Source organism: Erythranthe guttata, chromosome 8, assembly GCF_056151865.1.
Source record: "Erythranthe guttata isolate IM_541 chromosome 8, IM_541, whole genome shotgun sequence".
NCBI classification, from domain to species: Eukaryota; Viridiplantae; Streptophyta; class Magnoliopsida; order Lamiales; family Phrymaceae; genus Erythranthe; species Erythranthe guttata.
In genome coordinates this window covers 7,623,363-7,638,223 of record NC_142540.1, presented here as the reverse complement: position 1 = coordinate 7,638,223, position 14,861 = coordinate 7,623,363, and the positions used below count along the sequence as shown (strand labels likewise).

General features: G+C 32.3%; 2 protein-coding genes across 3 annotated transcripts; both read left to right on the top strand.

Annotated features, from left to right (window-relative positions):
• Nucleotides 1-676: 676 nt before the first annotated feature.
• Nucleotides 677-1,942, top strand: LOC105973181 (agamous-like MADS-box protein AGL29). The gene is made up of 2 exons (XM_088821207.1): nucleotides 677-1,330; nucleotides 1,775-1,942. Exons 1-2 carry the CDS (start codon nucleotides 767-769, stop codon nucleotides 1,940-1,942), a joined length of 732 nt encoding a protein of 243 aa, XP_088677333.1. The 5' UTR covers nucleotides 677-766.
• Nucleotides 1,943-5,187: 3,245 nt separating this feature from the next.
• LOC148768437 (zinc finger CCCH domain-containing protein 38-like) lies at nucleotides 5,188-9,909 on the top strand. Of its 2 annotated transcripts, none has more exons than XM_088821856.1 (5): nucleotides 5,188-5,348; nucleotides 7,243-7,307; nucleotides 8,807-8,912; nucleotides 9,160-9,451; nucleotides 9,535-9,909. In XM_088821856.1, exons 3-5 carry the CDS (start codon nucleotides 8,809-8,811, stop codon nucleotides 9,562-9,564), a joined length of 426 nt encoding a protein of 141 aa, XP_088677982.1. In that variant the 5' UTR covers nucleotides 5,188-5,348; nucleotides 7,243-7,307; nucleotides 8,807-8,808; the 3' UTR covers nucleotides 9,565-9,909. The 2 variants fall into 2 exon arrangements, with proteins under 2 accessions (XP_088677982.1, XP_088677981.1); XM_088821855.1 differs by having other exon boundaries at nucleotides 8,804-8,912.
• Nucleotides 9,910-14,861: the final 4,952 nt, after the last annotated feature.

Genomic DNA, 14,861 nt, shown 5'->3' with positions numbered 1-14,861 from the left:
GGGAATTTCACGGGTAATACCAGAACCGTTACCATTTAATATAACTCAAACCAGAACCATATCAGACCCATTTTTATGGGCGTTCCTAATTTAATTTCTCATTAAAAATCTATTATTATGGGTTTTTCAATTGTCGGAGCAGTTGCAGATGTTGACGCGAAAACAACCATTTCAGTTCCTATGCAATGTCCATACAACTTTGCGACCGAAACCAACAATTTTTTAATCAAAATATGTCAAAAATATTTTATGGTGTATACCTATGTAGCACGAAAATTTAATTTATTAACGTTTCCGCGTTCGAATATTGTTTCGTGTCAGATATTTGATGATACTTCTGAAACATCTTATGGACCATTTTACAATTTCTAAAATAATCGAAAAATGTTTGAGTAACAAATTTCAAATATATTTGCTGATTTCCTAATTATTTACACAATTTAATTATCAATTGCAAATTTATAGTTAATAGTAAAATTTATTTTGAATTTATTGATGGTTTCGCATCAATATATATTATTTTTTCTGTTTAGTAAAACAATTGGTATAAGCAATTAATGCGAATTACATTGTACATGGAAAGTATATAGATCCTACTAGTGTGAACAGAGCGATTTCTATTACATTAAATATGGTAAACAAATCGCAACGGGTAAATTCGGCAGAGAAGAAAATTTAATCTTCTATATATTATCATGACCATCTAAAGATCGAACAACTTCACAATTGTAATTTTCCTTGTCTGAATAATTCTCATCTATCAGCCATGGAAAACATGAACATCAACAAGAAAAAAACAATGGGGCGAAGGAAGATTGAGATTAAAAAAATCGAAAAGAGAAGCAGCCTGCAAGTTACATTCTCGAAGCGGAGAATGGGCCTGTTCCGAAAAGCCAGCGAACTCAGCGTTCTCTGCGGTGCGGAAATCGCAATCCTCGTGCAATCTCCGGCGAATAAGATCTTCTCGTACGGCCACCCTTCCGTCGAGACTTTGTTCCACCGCTACCAGACCGGCGGAGGTGGCGAAGCAGCCTCGAGTATTATCCCTTACAGGGAAGACGGGAGGAGTAAGTACGATGAAGCTGTAAGAAAACTCGAGATCGTAAAGAGATCAATGAAGCAAGAGAGTAGTATTACGGGATTCTGGTGGGACGAGCCATTGGACGACATGGAACTGTACGAACTTGAGGATTATGTCGATGCAATGGAAGCTTTGAACGACAACGTCTCGCGCAGAGTCGAGGAGATGCATAAACTGAAATCGAACGCTGCTTCCACTTCTACGTCGGATTTTGATCGTAGTTTCCAGATTAATTATCAAGATTTCGATGTAAGTGACTTTTCTTGACTTTCTTGTATATGTTTTTAGGGTTTCTAGGGTTTGTGAAGAACTTCAATTTTTTTTTCAAGAATCAAATCATTAGTGCGCATATGGTGTTCATTAAATTCAGACATTAACATGAAGCAAGTTTTGGATCATTACAAGTAGTTTATTCATTAATATTTCTTGTCAGATTCTTGAAATTTTTCTTAAAAGTAGTTGTTAGTGCATATTTTTTTTATTAGTGATTTTTTTTCCCTTTCAGCTTTAGGGTTTTTAGGGTTTCGAAGAAGCGAATCATCAATACGTATATAAATTCTGACAAGTAACTGATGTTTTATCATTGCATAACCACTCAATATCGCATACGATTGTTCTATGTAATAATAAGATGCTTATGTCATTATATAAACACTAGTTGACTCGATTATTTTCTACTTGTCAATTCGGCAGGGATATAAGAGCGAGTTAGAAGAGATGTTGAAATCGGAGGCTGGAGACGATATCAACGCACAGACGAAGAAATACGTCAGTTGTTCGATCGACGATGACGACGACGTTCTAGACATTGATGAACTATTTAATTTCGTTCAAGATCCAACCATCTTTTTCGACCTATGATCCGAAGCTTCATTCAAGAATTATTAATCTATTATTCATAGTACAGGCTAACGATATTGTTGATCATTTTTGTTTAAATTCTGATCAACCAGTTGTGTATATATTCATATATTACTTGGTTTCCCATTCTTGCTCTGTAGTTACTGTTTTAACTTTTAATGTTTTTATTGAATTAATTATTGTTTCATCCTCGGAAGATATAGAAAAATGTATTTTATTCATATTTCAAGAATGCTAAAGTTTTTCTAATATAACCTTCTCATACAATTTAGTAAACATTCGTAGTTTTTTTTTCTTTTTTTTTTTTTTTTTTTTTTTTTTTTTTTTTTTTTTTTTTTAATATATCATTGGTATAAACATAAACTAAATTTTTCCGTCATTGAGCGGCATTGACTTTATTCCTTTTTCTTTTATTTTGACTTCTTTTATGATATTATTTTTCTCGCCAATTATCAGCTTGGACTTTTTTTTAAATTATATTTTTTCCACTACTCAACATTTTAAATTAAAATCAAGAGAAAAAAATGTTAACATTATTGACCCGACATTTAACATCGGCCAACAACGGCAAAAAAAGATCAATCGAAAAAAAAAGTCAACCGAGTTAATAACAAAGTCAATGTCGGATTACCCGATTTTGAAAAATCGGGGTCATTGGTTAAAATTGGTTAATTAATGAAATTGGGGTTTAATTATGATTGGATAAAATTTTAGGGATTCTTAGAATATTTTGAAAGAATGCAGGGTCTTATTGTATTTTTTTCAAAGAAAACCCCAAATTCAACCATAATTCAACTGTTGACCCTTACATCTTAACAGTCAAACTGACGAAGGGACTAAATGTGTTAAAATGTGACAATATTAGTGTGTATTTTGTTGACGGCGCGGCGGTAAATGGGGGACCAAAAGTGAAAAATGTGCAAACTTGGGCGACCAAAACTATAATTATCCCTTTTTTTATTAGATTTTTTAGAGTTTTTATAAGCACATACCCCCTATGTAATGTCAAATTATTGAAAAATCCCTATGTTAAAACAATTAGCAATGACTCTCCTATGTTACGTTTTACCAAGCACACAACTCCTTACGTTAAAATTGTTTTTTGACTTAAATGAAATGACAAAATTACCCATAATAATTTTTAAAAAAATATTTCAATATAAATAAACAAAATGAGTTTTTTTTTATATTAAATATAAAAGAAAATTATGAACTTTTATTTTGGGTCTTACAAAAATTATGGGGTGAATTTATAATTTTCTAAATTTATGTTTAAAGGTTATTTTTGTCTTTTCAGGTCAAAAAACATACCCTGAGTCGTGAAATCGGCGCATGCAACACACATTCGGCTCGAAGGGGCCTTATTGGCTTTGACGAGTTTTTATAAGTGGATATTTGTTAATATAATATTTTTAACACGATGGTTTTTTCAGCAATTAAAGATTACACATGAGTAATTCTTGCAAAAACCCCAAATCTTTTATTTGAACATCAACTAATTTAGTGAATGTACATATTTATCTAGTTAATTTCGTAGTTTTTACATTACTAGTTAGTACCACGCGTGAATGCACGCGATTCTTAATATTTTAGTCAAAGATTTACCCTATTTGAAATTTAATTGATTAAAATTTCACATTATTAATTGCTTTATGAATAATTAAAATTATATATATAGAATAAGTTGTTAGTTATTATGTAATATGAATGATCAAATACAACATTGGGCTAAATTCAACAAAATTTTAAAGGGGCAATTTTCTATAGGTCCTCCCATATGAGATTTTATGTCTATAAATCCAACTAGTAAAACTCAATTTTTAGTAAATTTATTATTTTAATATGTCAAAAATATCCCTAACAATATATGGAAATAAAAATCTCCAAAATAAATATCTCATATTTTTCACCTTGCAGTTAATCTACCCATTCCAAGATTTCACGTATTCTCATTCTCAAACCACCACTCCCAAGAATCGATCGTCAAATTTCACCGCTCCAAAACATCCATTTTATCAAATTTTACCAAGTACCGTAATTATACTATCCTAGAATGCACTTTTGCACGTGTTTGGTTGGATTCTCAGTTTCGCTTCCAAAATCGTCTCGAATCGGCAAAAATAGCTTCTCTTTACCTAAAATAGAAATAAAACAAGAAACACATAATATGTGCGCATAAAGCCGAAAATCGGACGAAAGAAGACCAAAACTCGAAGATTCGATAAGTTAAAGTTGTGCAAAACGAACACTTATCACTATTTACTATTTTTTTAGCATGTAAACCATGTAATTTTTGTAGTTTGGTTGTAGATTTTGCAATATATATTTTTTGTTATGAATACTATACAGTGTCTTATAGATATGTGTCTATCGTTATTATATTAAAGTATAGTCCGTAGTTTACGAAATATAGGTTTATTTTAATTTGTATTTACATTTGAAATTCAATTTACTTAGCATTTGAATTTCATTATGAGTTTGTTGTTATTCTCTTGTATTTATTTGAGTGTTAAAAATGAACTAATTTACTTATATATATATATAAAAAAATAGTGATTTCACGTAAATTTACACGAAATAGAAGCTTGAATTTCACGTAAATTTACACGAAATGCAAGCTTGCATTTCACGTAAATGTACACGAAATGCAAGCTTGTATTTCACGTAAATTTACACGAAATAATACAAAATTCTTAAGAAAAAAAAAAACGCATTTCGTTTTGTATTGCACGAAATGGAGTATTTCATTTCGTGCAACACAACACGAAATGCATAAAAATGTCAAAATTCGACAAAAAAACACATTTTTTTTATATCAAAATCGAAGTAGGTTTCATCCTTCTTGATAATTATGGTGTTCTAAATGATACGATTGGACAAATTTGACGAGGTAAGTTTTAAAATTCGGAGGTTGAGAGGATTTCGAAAAATGTTAAAGGGTTTCTCGACAAATGAATTATTTCGCATTGTAACTCAAAAAAAAAAATGCACTATGAATAGTAAGCCCCTAAATAAAAAGTAATAGTAAGATGATAAACATGATTTACTTATTTAGAATCAAATATTGAATATTTAATTACTATATTTTCATAATTAAAAAGATGAAAAAAAGAAGTAATTATTATATATAAGATTTTTGAAATATGAAAAACCGTAGATGGGAGTGTTTCGCAATTTGCGCAAAATTAAAGGCTAAAAGGGAATAGATAAAAATTATCACCTGCCTATTTAAGTCGTCCATTCATAGCAAGAAACGAAACACAAATAATCCTTATCTGTCATAGTCCGCCTCCGTTTCTCCTTTTCATAAACATTTTTTTTATCGAACACATCGATACACAGTCGTGACCGCTGAAGTGAATTGGCATACCGTTTACCTTGGTGTGGCTGCTTCTCTCAGATCCGTGTAATTTTTCTATCTCTACACCTCTTAATAAAGTTAACATTTACTTCATTTATCTTTGTTTCATTCTTTGTGTGCCTTGAAATTTCTTGATTGGGTTTAGATTTATTTTTTCTTCATTATATTTTGGTGTGTTGCTTAATTTTTTTTTCCCAATTACATGCTCTAAAATTGATTTACTTGTTCATTTTTATGCAAATTTTTGTTTTTATAATGTACATAAAATAGTTTTGAAATATGAACAAATGATGTTTGTTATTTGTTAGGAATCATTTTTTATGGTAATGACAATTATTTTATTACCTAATAGGTGATTTTGTATATGGGTATATCTGGGTATCAACGGTAAATAAAATGATAGATATATTTAAAGTACATTCCGGTTGAATGCATTAATAAAGAAGCCACATTTTAAAATATATTCCTTTTATTACATGCGGAGCATGATTATTCGTACCAATGGTTAAGTTTGGTACAAATGTGAAAATATAACCAATACTTCCATATGATTATCTTGATATTAAATTGAAACATGTTTAGCAAAATATTTTTGCCAATTGAATAGTATAAGACTTTAACTTTTTGCTTGTTCAAAATTGATAAAATAATATATTTTGATTTCAATAGTAAAAGTTTCGAGACATTAACAATATTAGAAAAAATATGAAGATGATTTAGTTTATGTTTCAATATAAACATAATGTGATATGTTTTTAGATTGTTGAGATATTGCTATGCAATATGTTATAAAATTAGACTTAGTTTTCGTCCCCTTCTTTCTCTTTTTATTCCATTGATTGAATTTTATTTTCTTAATTAATTACTCAAATGTGAAAACATGGGTCTGATCCCAATAGTTTTATGTTCATATTTTCAAGCATTACATTTGAACTCCGTTTATTCATTACTTGAATTCTTCCAACATTAGTATAATCAAAAAACCACTAAATAATTTATTCATTGTCAAATAAGTTAAATAATATATTTTCTTGAGTCTTACCCGTATAATTTATTTGAGTATGCCGGATATTAAATTCATTTGCACATGTTTTAGGTATAAACAAGAGTTATATATCAGTCCCATAAGCTACTCAAGAGTTATCTATCAGTCCCATATTTTGGATATGAGGACTCATTTTGATAAGTAATTTCCACCAAATAATTAATACATCTACCCAACACATCATATTTCACCTTTCTCAATATAAAAGTCTCTCCAATTGTGACATTAAAGAAGAATACACTAATTAAATGTGTATGTTAAATGTCTACGGATTAAGAGAGTCAGTAATTTGCCACTAGCAATAAGTTATATAGTTGATATTCAAATAGTGATGAATAATTATGTTACTTTATCTGGTTCAACAGATGTTGAATGGTTTAGTAGAGTAAATTAAATCAATGACTCTCTAGTTATTCTCTATTTTCTATAATCAAGACAAGGATTCCTTAAATAGTGTGGTACAATGTTTACCGACTATAAGTCAAATTCCATGTAAATTGTGAACAATTAACTTTATGTAAAAGAACTTTCGAAATAATATAAAGTGTGCTATTCAAATTTGAGCACCATCTCAAATATTGTTAATAATCGAGCAATTGAATTTAATAATTTAAATTCATTAAACACTCATTTGAAGATTCTCATAAACAGTTGAATTTAATAAACTTTATTAATATAAAATCGTTTGCATAAATATAAGCTAGACTTTTAATCTACTATCTTTACGATTTGAAATCTTCTATTTTCCGTACAAATTATAAGAAAACTTTGATAGAAACTATGTCTACATTTGAACATGCATTTATCTTAACATATTTATTGCAAAATTTATATCCACTATTTACATTCTGATTATGTATAGTAACACATCTATTTTATTTCTCTAACTTACAGAAGATTCGTCTTGGAAGTCTAAAGCAATTGATATTGGGTTTAGTTGCTCTTAGCTTAATCAACAGGTATGATCGTTTAAACTTACCCTTTAGCCATGGGAATATCATGTTCGAAATTGTTGCTCGATGAGATTTTTAAAATTATTGTCATTTGTTGATATTCAATTATATAGTGCATGTGCTTGTGAGTTTCTAGTTTTAGTAGTACATATGGTAATTTGTGGTTTTAAGTTGTGTGGATATATTCTTCATTTATGCCCTAGTATTAGTGGTGGAAATCGGACGGATCGGATCGGATTTGGGTGTTTCGGAAAATTTCCTATTTTTTTCGGAAGTCCAAAATGCCTTCCAATTCCGATTCCGATTTTTTCGGAATTCAAAAATTGATTCCGATTCCGATTTTTTCGGAATTTTCGGAAATCGGATAGATATAGACATATAGTATATATATTATATATAGTAATAAATATTAGTAATAATTGGAAAAATCGGAATAAATCGGAAATAATCGGAATAATTTTGGATCGGAAATCGGAAATTCCGAAATTCTGTTACGTATTTCCGATTCCGATCCGTTTTTTTTCGAAATTTTCGGAAATCGGAATTTCGGAAATCGGATTTGAAAAAGTCGTTCCAAAATCGGAATATTTTGGATCGGATTCGGCGTAAATCGGAATTTTCGTTCCAATTTCCACCCCTACCTAGTATAGATAGTATTATATAATCATTGGTCATGAATAGCACTTCACCCCTTATAAATTTCTCATTTTGGCACGTTCCACCCTTAAAAATTTAGAAGAAATATATCCCCTTTAAATATTATTTTGGTTGCACTTTGCCCCAAAAGCTATTTTTTGTGGGCATCGTGCAACAAAAATAACCTTTTAAACGACAGTGTTTATGTGTAGTCAATGTCTTCTATCGCTAGCTGTCAGTAGTGGCGAGTCGTTGGAGCTACATTACTTAACTTGATTTAGTTGACTAGTGTGCACTTAATTTTCAATTTTTTTTATCTTTTATAATTTATAAAGTGCACTTATGTCAAATGAAAAGGAACGAGTGCCATGATATGTAGTGAAACTTAGACTTGATGATCTAACTGAAATTACCTAAATTTGAAAAGGTAAGATATATATATATATCCAATTGAGCTATGGTAATAATCTATGTATCTCGAACAGTAAAAAAAAAACTAGAAAATAAAATTGCATTTAAACAAAAACTATGCATGCCCTTAATATCCACTCGTTTAAACAAACTTGAGATAAGGAGTTCATTTCGAACATTGCATATTGCTAATCTTGAAAGTGAACCACATAGGACTAACAAATAATTCACAAATGCGAGTATCAAAACGCATCCCTCAATCTTTTGATCTTTAATGACATACATTTATATTTTCCTTATTTTCTTCAATCATGAGCATTATTTATTCGACTTAGATATATTTTTCCAACTATATATGATCTCATTGCAGAATAAATAAAAATGCAGTTCAAAGAACTTGCTTTTGTAAATACAATTATTTAGTGATCTCAACTATTTTGTTCTTCTACATGAAGAAGAAATGGACAGATACGGAGGACTAAACTTAGAATCTTTTGAGATGTCACCAATGTCACCAGGCATGCGGCATGGGTCTTCTAATGATGAAATGATCCATCTGTCCAGGTTCATTTATTTATTTTATTGTTTATGTCTATTATTAAGAGCTCTTTAAATAAATATTCTAGTAATGGCAAGTACAAACGATGACTTAAATGTTGATAGGATAATGTTGCATAATTTTGACTTTTATATTTTTTTTGTATAACGAACGACATAATATTCATCAATATACTATTAATATTTTCTAATATTATTTTTTTTTATCGTTTCACAATGATTAGATATTTATAAAAAAAACTTTGATTTGCAGTGGTACAAAAGAACTAAAATATGATAATAAAGATATTCAGATTGATGTGATCTCAATCAACAATCGTACGAAGGACATGAGAGCATTCAAATTTATTCTGGTTGAATATTTAAAAGATCTTATTAATCCGTACTGGAAACAAGATAAGATCGCAAGATATGTTTACAAGATGATATTGAAAAAATCGGCGGATCAGGTCATCAAAAGTTTTGGACAAAAGAATTTCCCTACAGGGAGGAAAATCGACTTGTACATACAATCTTCACATTCTAAACTCGCTCACCTCATTCAGGTTCGTAACCATTTTTCTTTTATACATATTCACTATTTTGAATGTAAGTTAATTAACTTAAATATGAAAACATTTCTTTGCAGATGTATGTGCGAGTATACGGGAGGAACTAGTAAAAGTTCACAAATTGCATGGTTGCAAGCACTAGTAAAACAGAGGAATTTAAAGTTACATATTACTATCACTACTTAATTTAATGAAATTTCATCTCAAACATGCTTTTGTAAACCCCATATTCCAGTTTGCTTGAATTTTTAGATATATTTCACAATTTGTCTTTTTTCTTTCTTTTTTGCCAAAAATAAATTTATTGATAAATAGGGGTCTCGTTGAAACCTTGTTAGGCCTAGCAATGAAAGAGGACCCTTAGGTATTTACATAAGTTTTACAATTTCTTCGATAATTATACAATTCCCAAACTGTCCATCCGAATGACATTGAACTATTTTTTCTTCTGACTTCTGAATCCTATCAAAATGTGTTCTTTGTTTGTATCTTTGAATTGAGCATGCTAGAATATCGGTAGCATGATCTTATTCCATATAAACATGTTTAAGTGTCCATTGTTTTCTCATTATTTGTCTGCATCTCTAGATCGTATATGCCCCCTCCCAAGTAATCTCAATACCCACTTGAATCATGTTCATAATGGGCAGAGAGTCCATCTCGATTATCTCACAAGCCACATTCATAGATGTCCGCATATTCATTTCTTCTAAAACCGGTATATCTTCGGCCATCAGATTCAAGCCAATCCCATAAAATATGGAATATGTTGTTGTAGCAACAAATTGATCTTATTTTCGATTTAAATAAACAAGAAATACGTGCACAAAGATAATTTATTAAATTAAAATAAATATTGCAGGTTACAAATTCTAATTCAATCATCTGGTTCTTCTCTCAAGAACAATATGTGTTTGACTTTGAATTTCGGAGTCGGTCGTTGACTTGAATTCTCCGGATTTGATTTTGAACTTGAATAATGTCTTCCGAGGGTCTTGCGACTTGAATCTCGGATCGAACACTGAACTTTGACGAGTTTTGACTTGAAAATCTTGGACTTCTTGATGGATATGGCCCTTCAATCTTCCTTGGATCTAGATTTATTAAAAAAAGTCCTCGATTTGACGAAGAACTCTTGAGTTGTTGTAGAGATAATTTTTTCCTACGTTTTTTCTCCTTCTTGAGTTGTGTTTTTGAACTTTGTAGGTAGAATCCCTATGTATAGTGGTAGAATAAGAGACATTGATAACCTTCTTTAATTGTTGGCACCAGTTTCTGTTTGTGAAGATTGAAGAAATCCGCCATACGTGGAAACTAAAGATTGACAAAGATTTGTTTTCCATGTTTATTTTGGAATTAATTAGAGTCCTATTCTTGTAATATTTTTATTAGGACTTAAATTTATTTCCATGTATTATATTCTAGTTAGGTATCTTTTGTACTTATCTAGAATAGAAGTAGAAATCGACTATGATTCTATTACCTAGTTAAATCGATTTCTTAGGGCCCAAGTTAGGTTTATGGTGGAGATTTCGTGCCTATATAAGGCCCTCAACCTCATATGAGTCCGATGGAGCTTTAATAAGAAAAATCCCAGCATAAAGGCTTTGAAGGGTGCAGCCCGTGCTGCAGCCCTGTCTGCACGACAGGTGTGGCAACAGAACAGGTTTCTTCTACCAGGCCATAAAAAAGATCGGCGTTTCGGGAGAAGTGCTTAAAAGATCTCGGGAGAGGTCGATCCGCCGTTTGAAGGAAGTTCAACATTGGAGGAAGTCCAAGAGTGCGGAGGAGGAATTGCTTTGATTATCAACAAGTTCGAGTCGTGTGCAAGAACGGCATATTACATAAAGAGGGAGTCTTTAGTGTTTTTATTAAGTCTTATTAATGTACACTTAAATCTGAACTAGTTTTGCAAGTCCTCGTGGATGTAGGGTACGTTTGTATCCGAACCATATTAAATTCTTGTGTTTTTTATTCTGCTTTTAGTAGGTTAATTACTGTGATAACACAAGAATAATGTTACAGCACCTAATGTTGTAACACGTAGCCTATCTCAACACATGAGTCGATATTCATAGGCATTTAAAATCAACAATTGGCATCAGAGCGGGTCACTAGATATACTTAGTGTCTGATTTTGGGTTTTGATTTGTTTGCATTGTTTATTGGATGACGTGTGTTCACAAGGAAGGTTGAGACGGAAGTCTGTCACGGCATCCACCCAATTCCGCTGCGTTGTAACGTGCCCCGTGATGGGACACTCTGATAGAAGACCAAGACGGGTGAAAAAAAGTGATATCTTTGTTGCAGGGGGAGTAAATCTCATCTGCATGGGGGAGTTCTTGTTAAACATGGATTCTAACCAATCTATTTCAAAGGGGCAGATTGTTGGCACCAGATTTCTGTTTGTGAAGATTGAAGAAATCCGCCATACGTGGAAACTAAAGATTGACAAAGATTTGTTTTCCATGTTTATTTTGGAATTAATTAGAGTTCTATTCTTGTAATATTTTTATTAGGACTTAGATTTATTTCCATGTATTATATTCTAGTTATGTATCTTTTGTAATTATCTAGAATAGAAGTAGAAATCGACTAGGATTCTATTACCTAGTTAAATCGATTTCTTAGGGCCCAAGTTAGGCTTAGGGTGGAGATTTCGTGCCTATATAAGGCCCTCAACCTCATATGAGTCCGATGGAGCTTTAATAAGAAAAATCCCAGCATAAAGGCTTTGAAGGGTGCAGCCCGTGCTGCAGCCTTGTCTGCACGACAGGTGTGGCAACAGAACAAGTTTCTTCTACCAGGCCATAAAGAAGATCGGCGTTTCGGGAGAAGTGCTTAAAAGATCTCGAGAGAGGTCGATCCGCCGTTTGAAGGAAGTTCAACATTGGAGGAAGTCCAAGAGTGCGGAGGAGGAATTGCTTTGATTATCAACAAGTTCGAGTCGTGTGCAAGAATGACATATTACATAAAGAGGGAGTCTTTAGTGTTTTTATTAAGTCCTATTAATGTACACATAAATCTGAACTAGTTTTGCAAGTCCGCGTGGATGTAGGGTACATTTGTATCCGAACCACATTAAATTCTTGTGTTTTTTATTCTGCTTTTAGTAGGTTAATTACTGTGATAACACAAGAATACTGCTGCCACTCCTAATGTCGTAACACGTAGTCTGTCTCAACAGAAGAGTAGATATTCATAGGCATTCAAAATTCAACAATTGGCATCAGAGCGGGTCACTAGATATACTTAGTGTCCGATTTTGGGTTTTGATTTGTTTGCTTTGTTTATTGGATGATATGTATTCACAAGGAAGGTTGAGACGGAAGTCTGTCACGGCATTCACCCAATTCCGCTGCGTTATAACGTGCCCCGTGATGGGACACTCTGATAGAAGACCAAGACGGGTGAAGAAAAGTGGCATCTTTGTTGCAGGGGGAGTAAATCTCATCTGCAGGGGGAGTTCTTGTTAAACATGGATTCTAACCAATCTATGCCAAAGGGGGAGATTGTTGGCACCAAATTTCCGTTAGTGAAGATTGAATAAATCCGCCATACGTGGAAATTAAAGATTGGCAAATATTTGTTTTCCATGTTTATTTTGGAATTAATTAGAGTCCTATTCTTGTAATATTTTTATTAGGACTTAGATTTATTTCCATGTATTATATTCTAGTTAGGTATCTTTTGTACTTATCTAGAATAGAAGTAGAAATCGACTAGGATTCTATTACCTAGTTAAATCGATTTCTTAGGGCCCAAGTTAAGTTTAGGGTGGTGATTTCGTGCCTATATAAGGCCCTCAACCTCATATGAGTCGGATGGAGCTTTAATCCCAGCATAAAGGCTTTGAATGGTGCAGCCCGTGCTGCAGCCCTGTCTGCACGACAGGTGTGGCAACATAACAGGTTTCTTCTACCAGGCCATAAAAAAGATCGGCGTTTCGGGAGAAGTGCTTAAAAGATCTCGGGAGAGGTCGATCCGCCGTTTGAAGGAAGTTCAACATTGGAGGAAGTCCAAGAGTGCGGAGGAGGAATTGCTTTGATTATCAACAAGTTCCAGTCGTGTGCAAGAACGGCATATTACATAAAGAGGGAGTCTTTAGTGTTTTTATTAAGTCCTATTAATGTACACATAAATCTGAACTAGTTTTGCAAGTCCTCGTGGATGTAGGGTACATTTGTATCTGAACCACATTAAATTCTTGTGTTTTTTATTCTGCTTTTAGTAGCTTAATTACTGTGATAACACAAGAATACTATTGCCACTCCTAATGTCGTAACACGTAGTCTGTCTCAACAGAAGAGTAGATATTCGTAGGCATTCAAAATTCAACATTATTATTACTAAAAGACTGCAAATAATATTTCTCAAACGCAAGACGATCTTCTATCGAAACTCCAAAAGACATATTCAGCGAGTCGTCGGTAATATAATAGCCCTAACTCCCTAAAGTTGTCACTCCAATCATGTGCTATTATCGCTTAACACCCTAAAACTGTCACTACAATCGCATCGTATGATCGCTGTTGACTAATTATAAATTTGTCGGGAGGATATCCCTACTATAGGCTCTTGATAAAAAGTTATGCATTTCGGTTGGGATTGGAAGAGCCCATGTCATCTTCCAAACCCTTTTAACTCAGTATTATGAGACTCTATCTCATTACTCGTTCTCTTTAATGCAAGGACACTCCCCTTATAAAGTTCCGGATTTCGGGTGGGATTTAACGGTGAAGTTTCATGTACTAGAAAAGTATCAGGCGATCATATCCTTCACTTGAACATCCAAATTAAATATGTTGTTTATAACCTCCACAGAATGTGGCCTCGATAAGCGGAATGCACGCCCCACGAACAACTCTCTTTGATAAATAAATAAAGGGTTAAGACTTTTTTTGTTAAAATAAGAAATAAAATTCGATAAAGTGATGGATAAATAAGAACAAACAATTTCTAAAAATTTGAATTAAACTCGAGATTTAAGAAAATTTTAAGAGAGAGTTTTTTAGATGATACTAGTATAGGGTTGTTCGAAAACAAATATTTTTTTTGCATGTGAAAAGGGGGGAATAGGGAGGGAAACTTATAACTTTATTGAAGTGACGAAAAATAGCTTGGCATCGTAACTCCAATGGAGAAGTATCGAAATGGACATCAGATGTTGATTTGATACTTGCTATAATATATTGATGCCTCTTCAAAATTCGTTTACTCCAACCACAACAATAAATAAATTATCCAATATTAAATAGATGAACAATTATATTTTTAAATGCCACATGTAAATTATTGATTTGTTAATTGGGTGGCTAACTTCAACGAAACCAAGTCCATAAACACTGTGATTAGGTCGTCTAGATAATTATGCGGAGATTCTGGTCGTCCAACAACGGCGGGT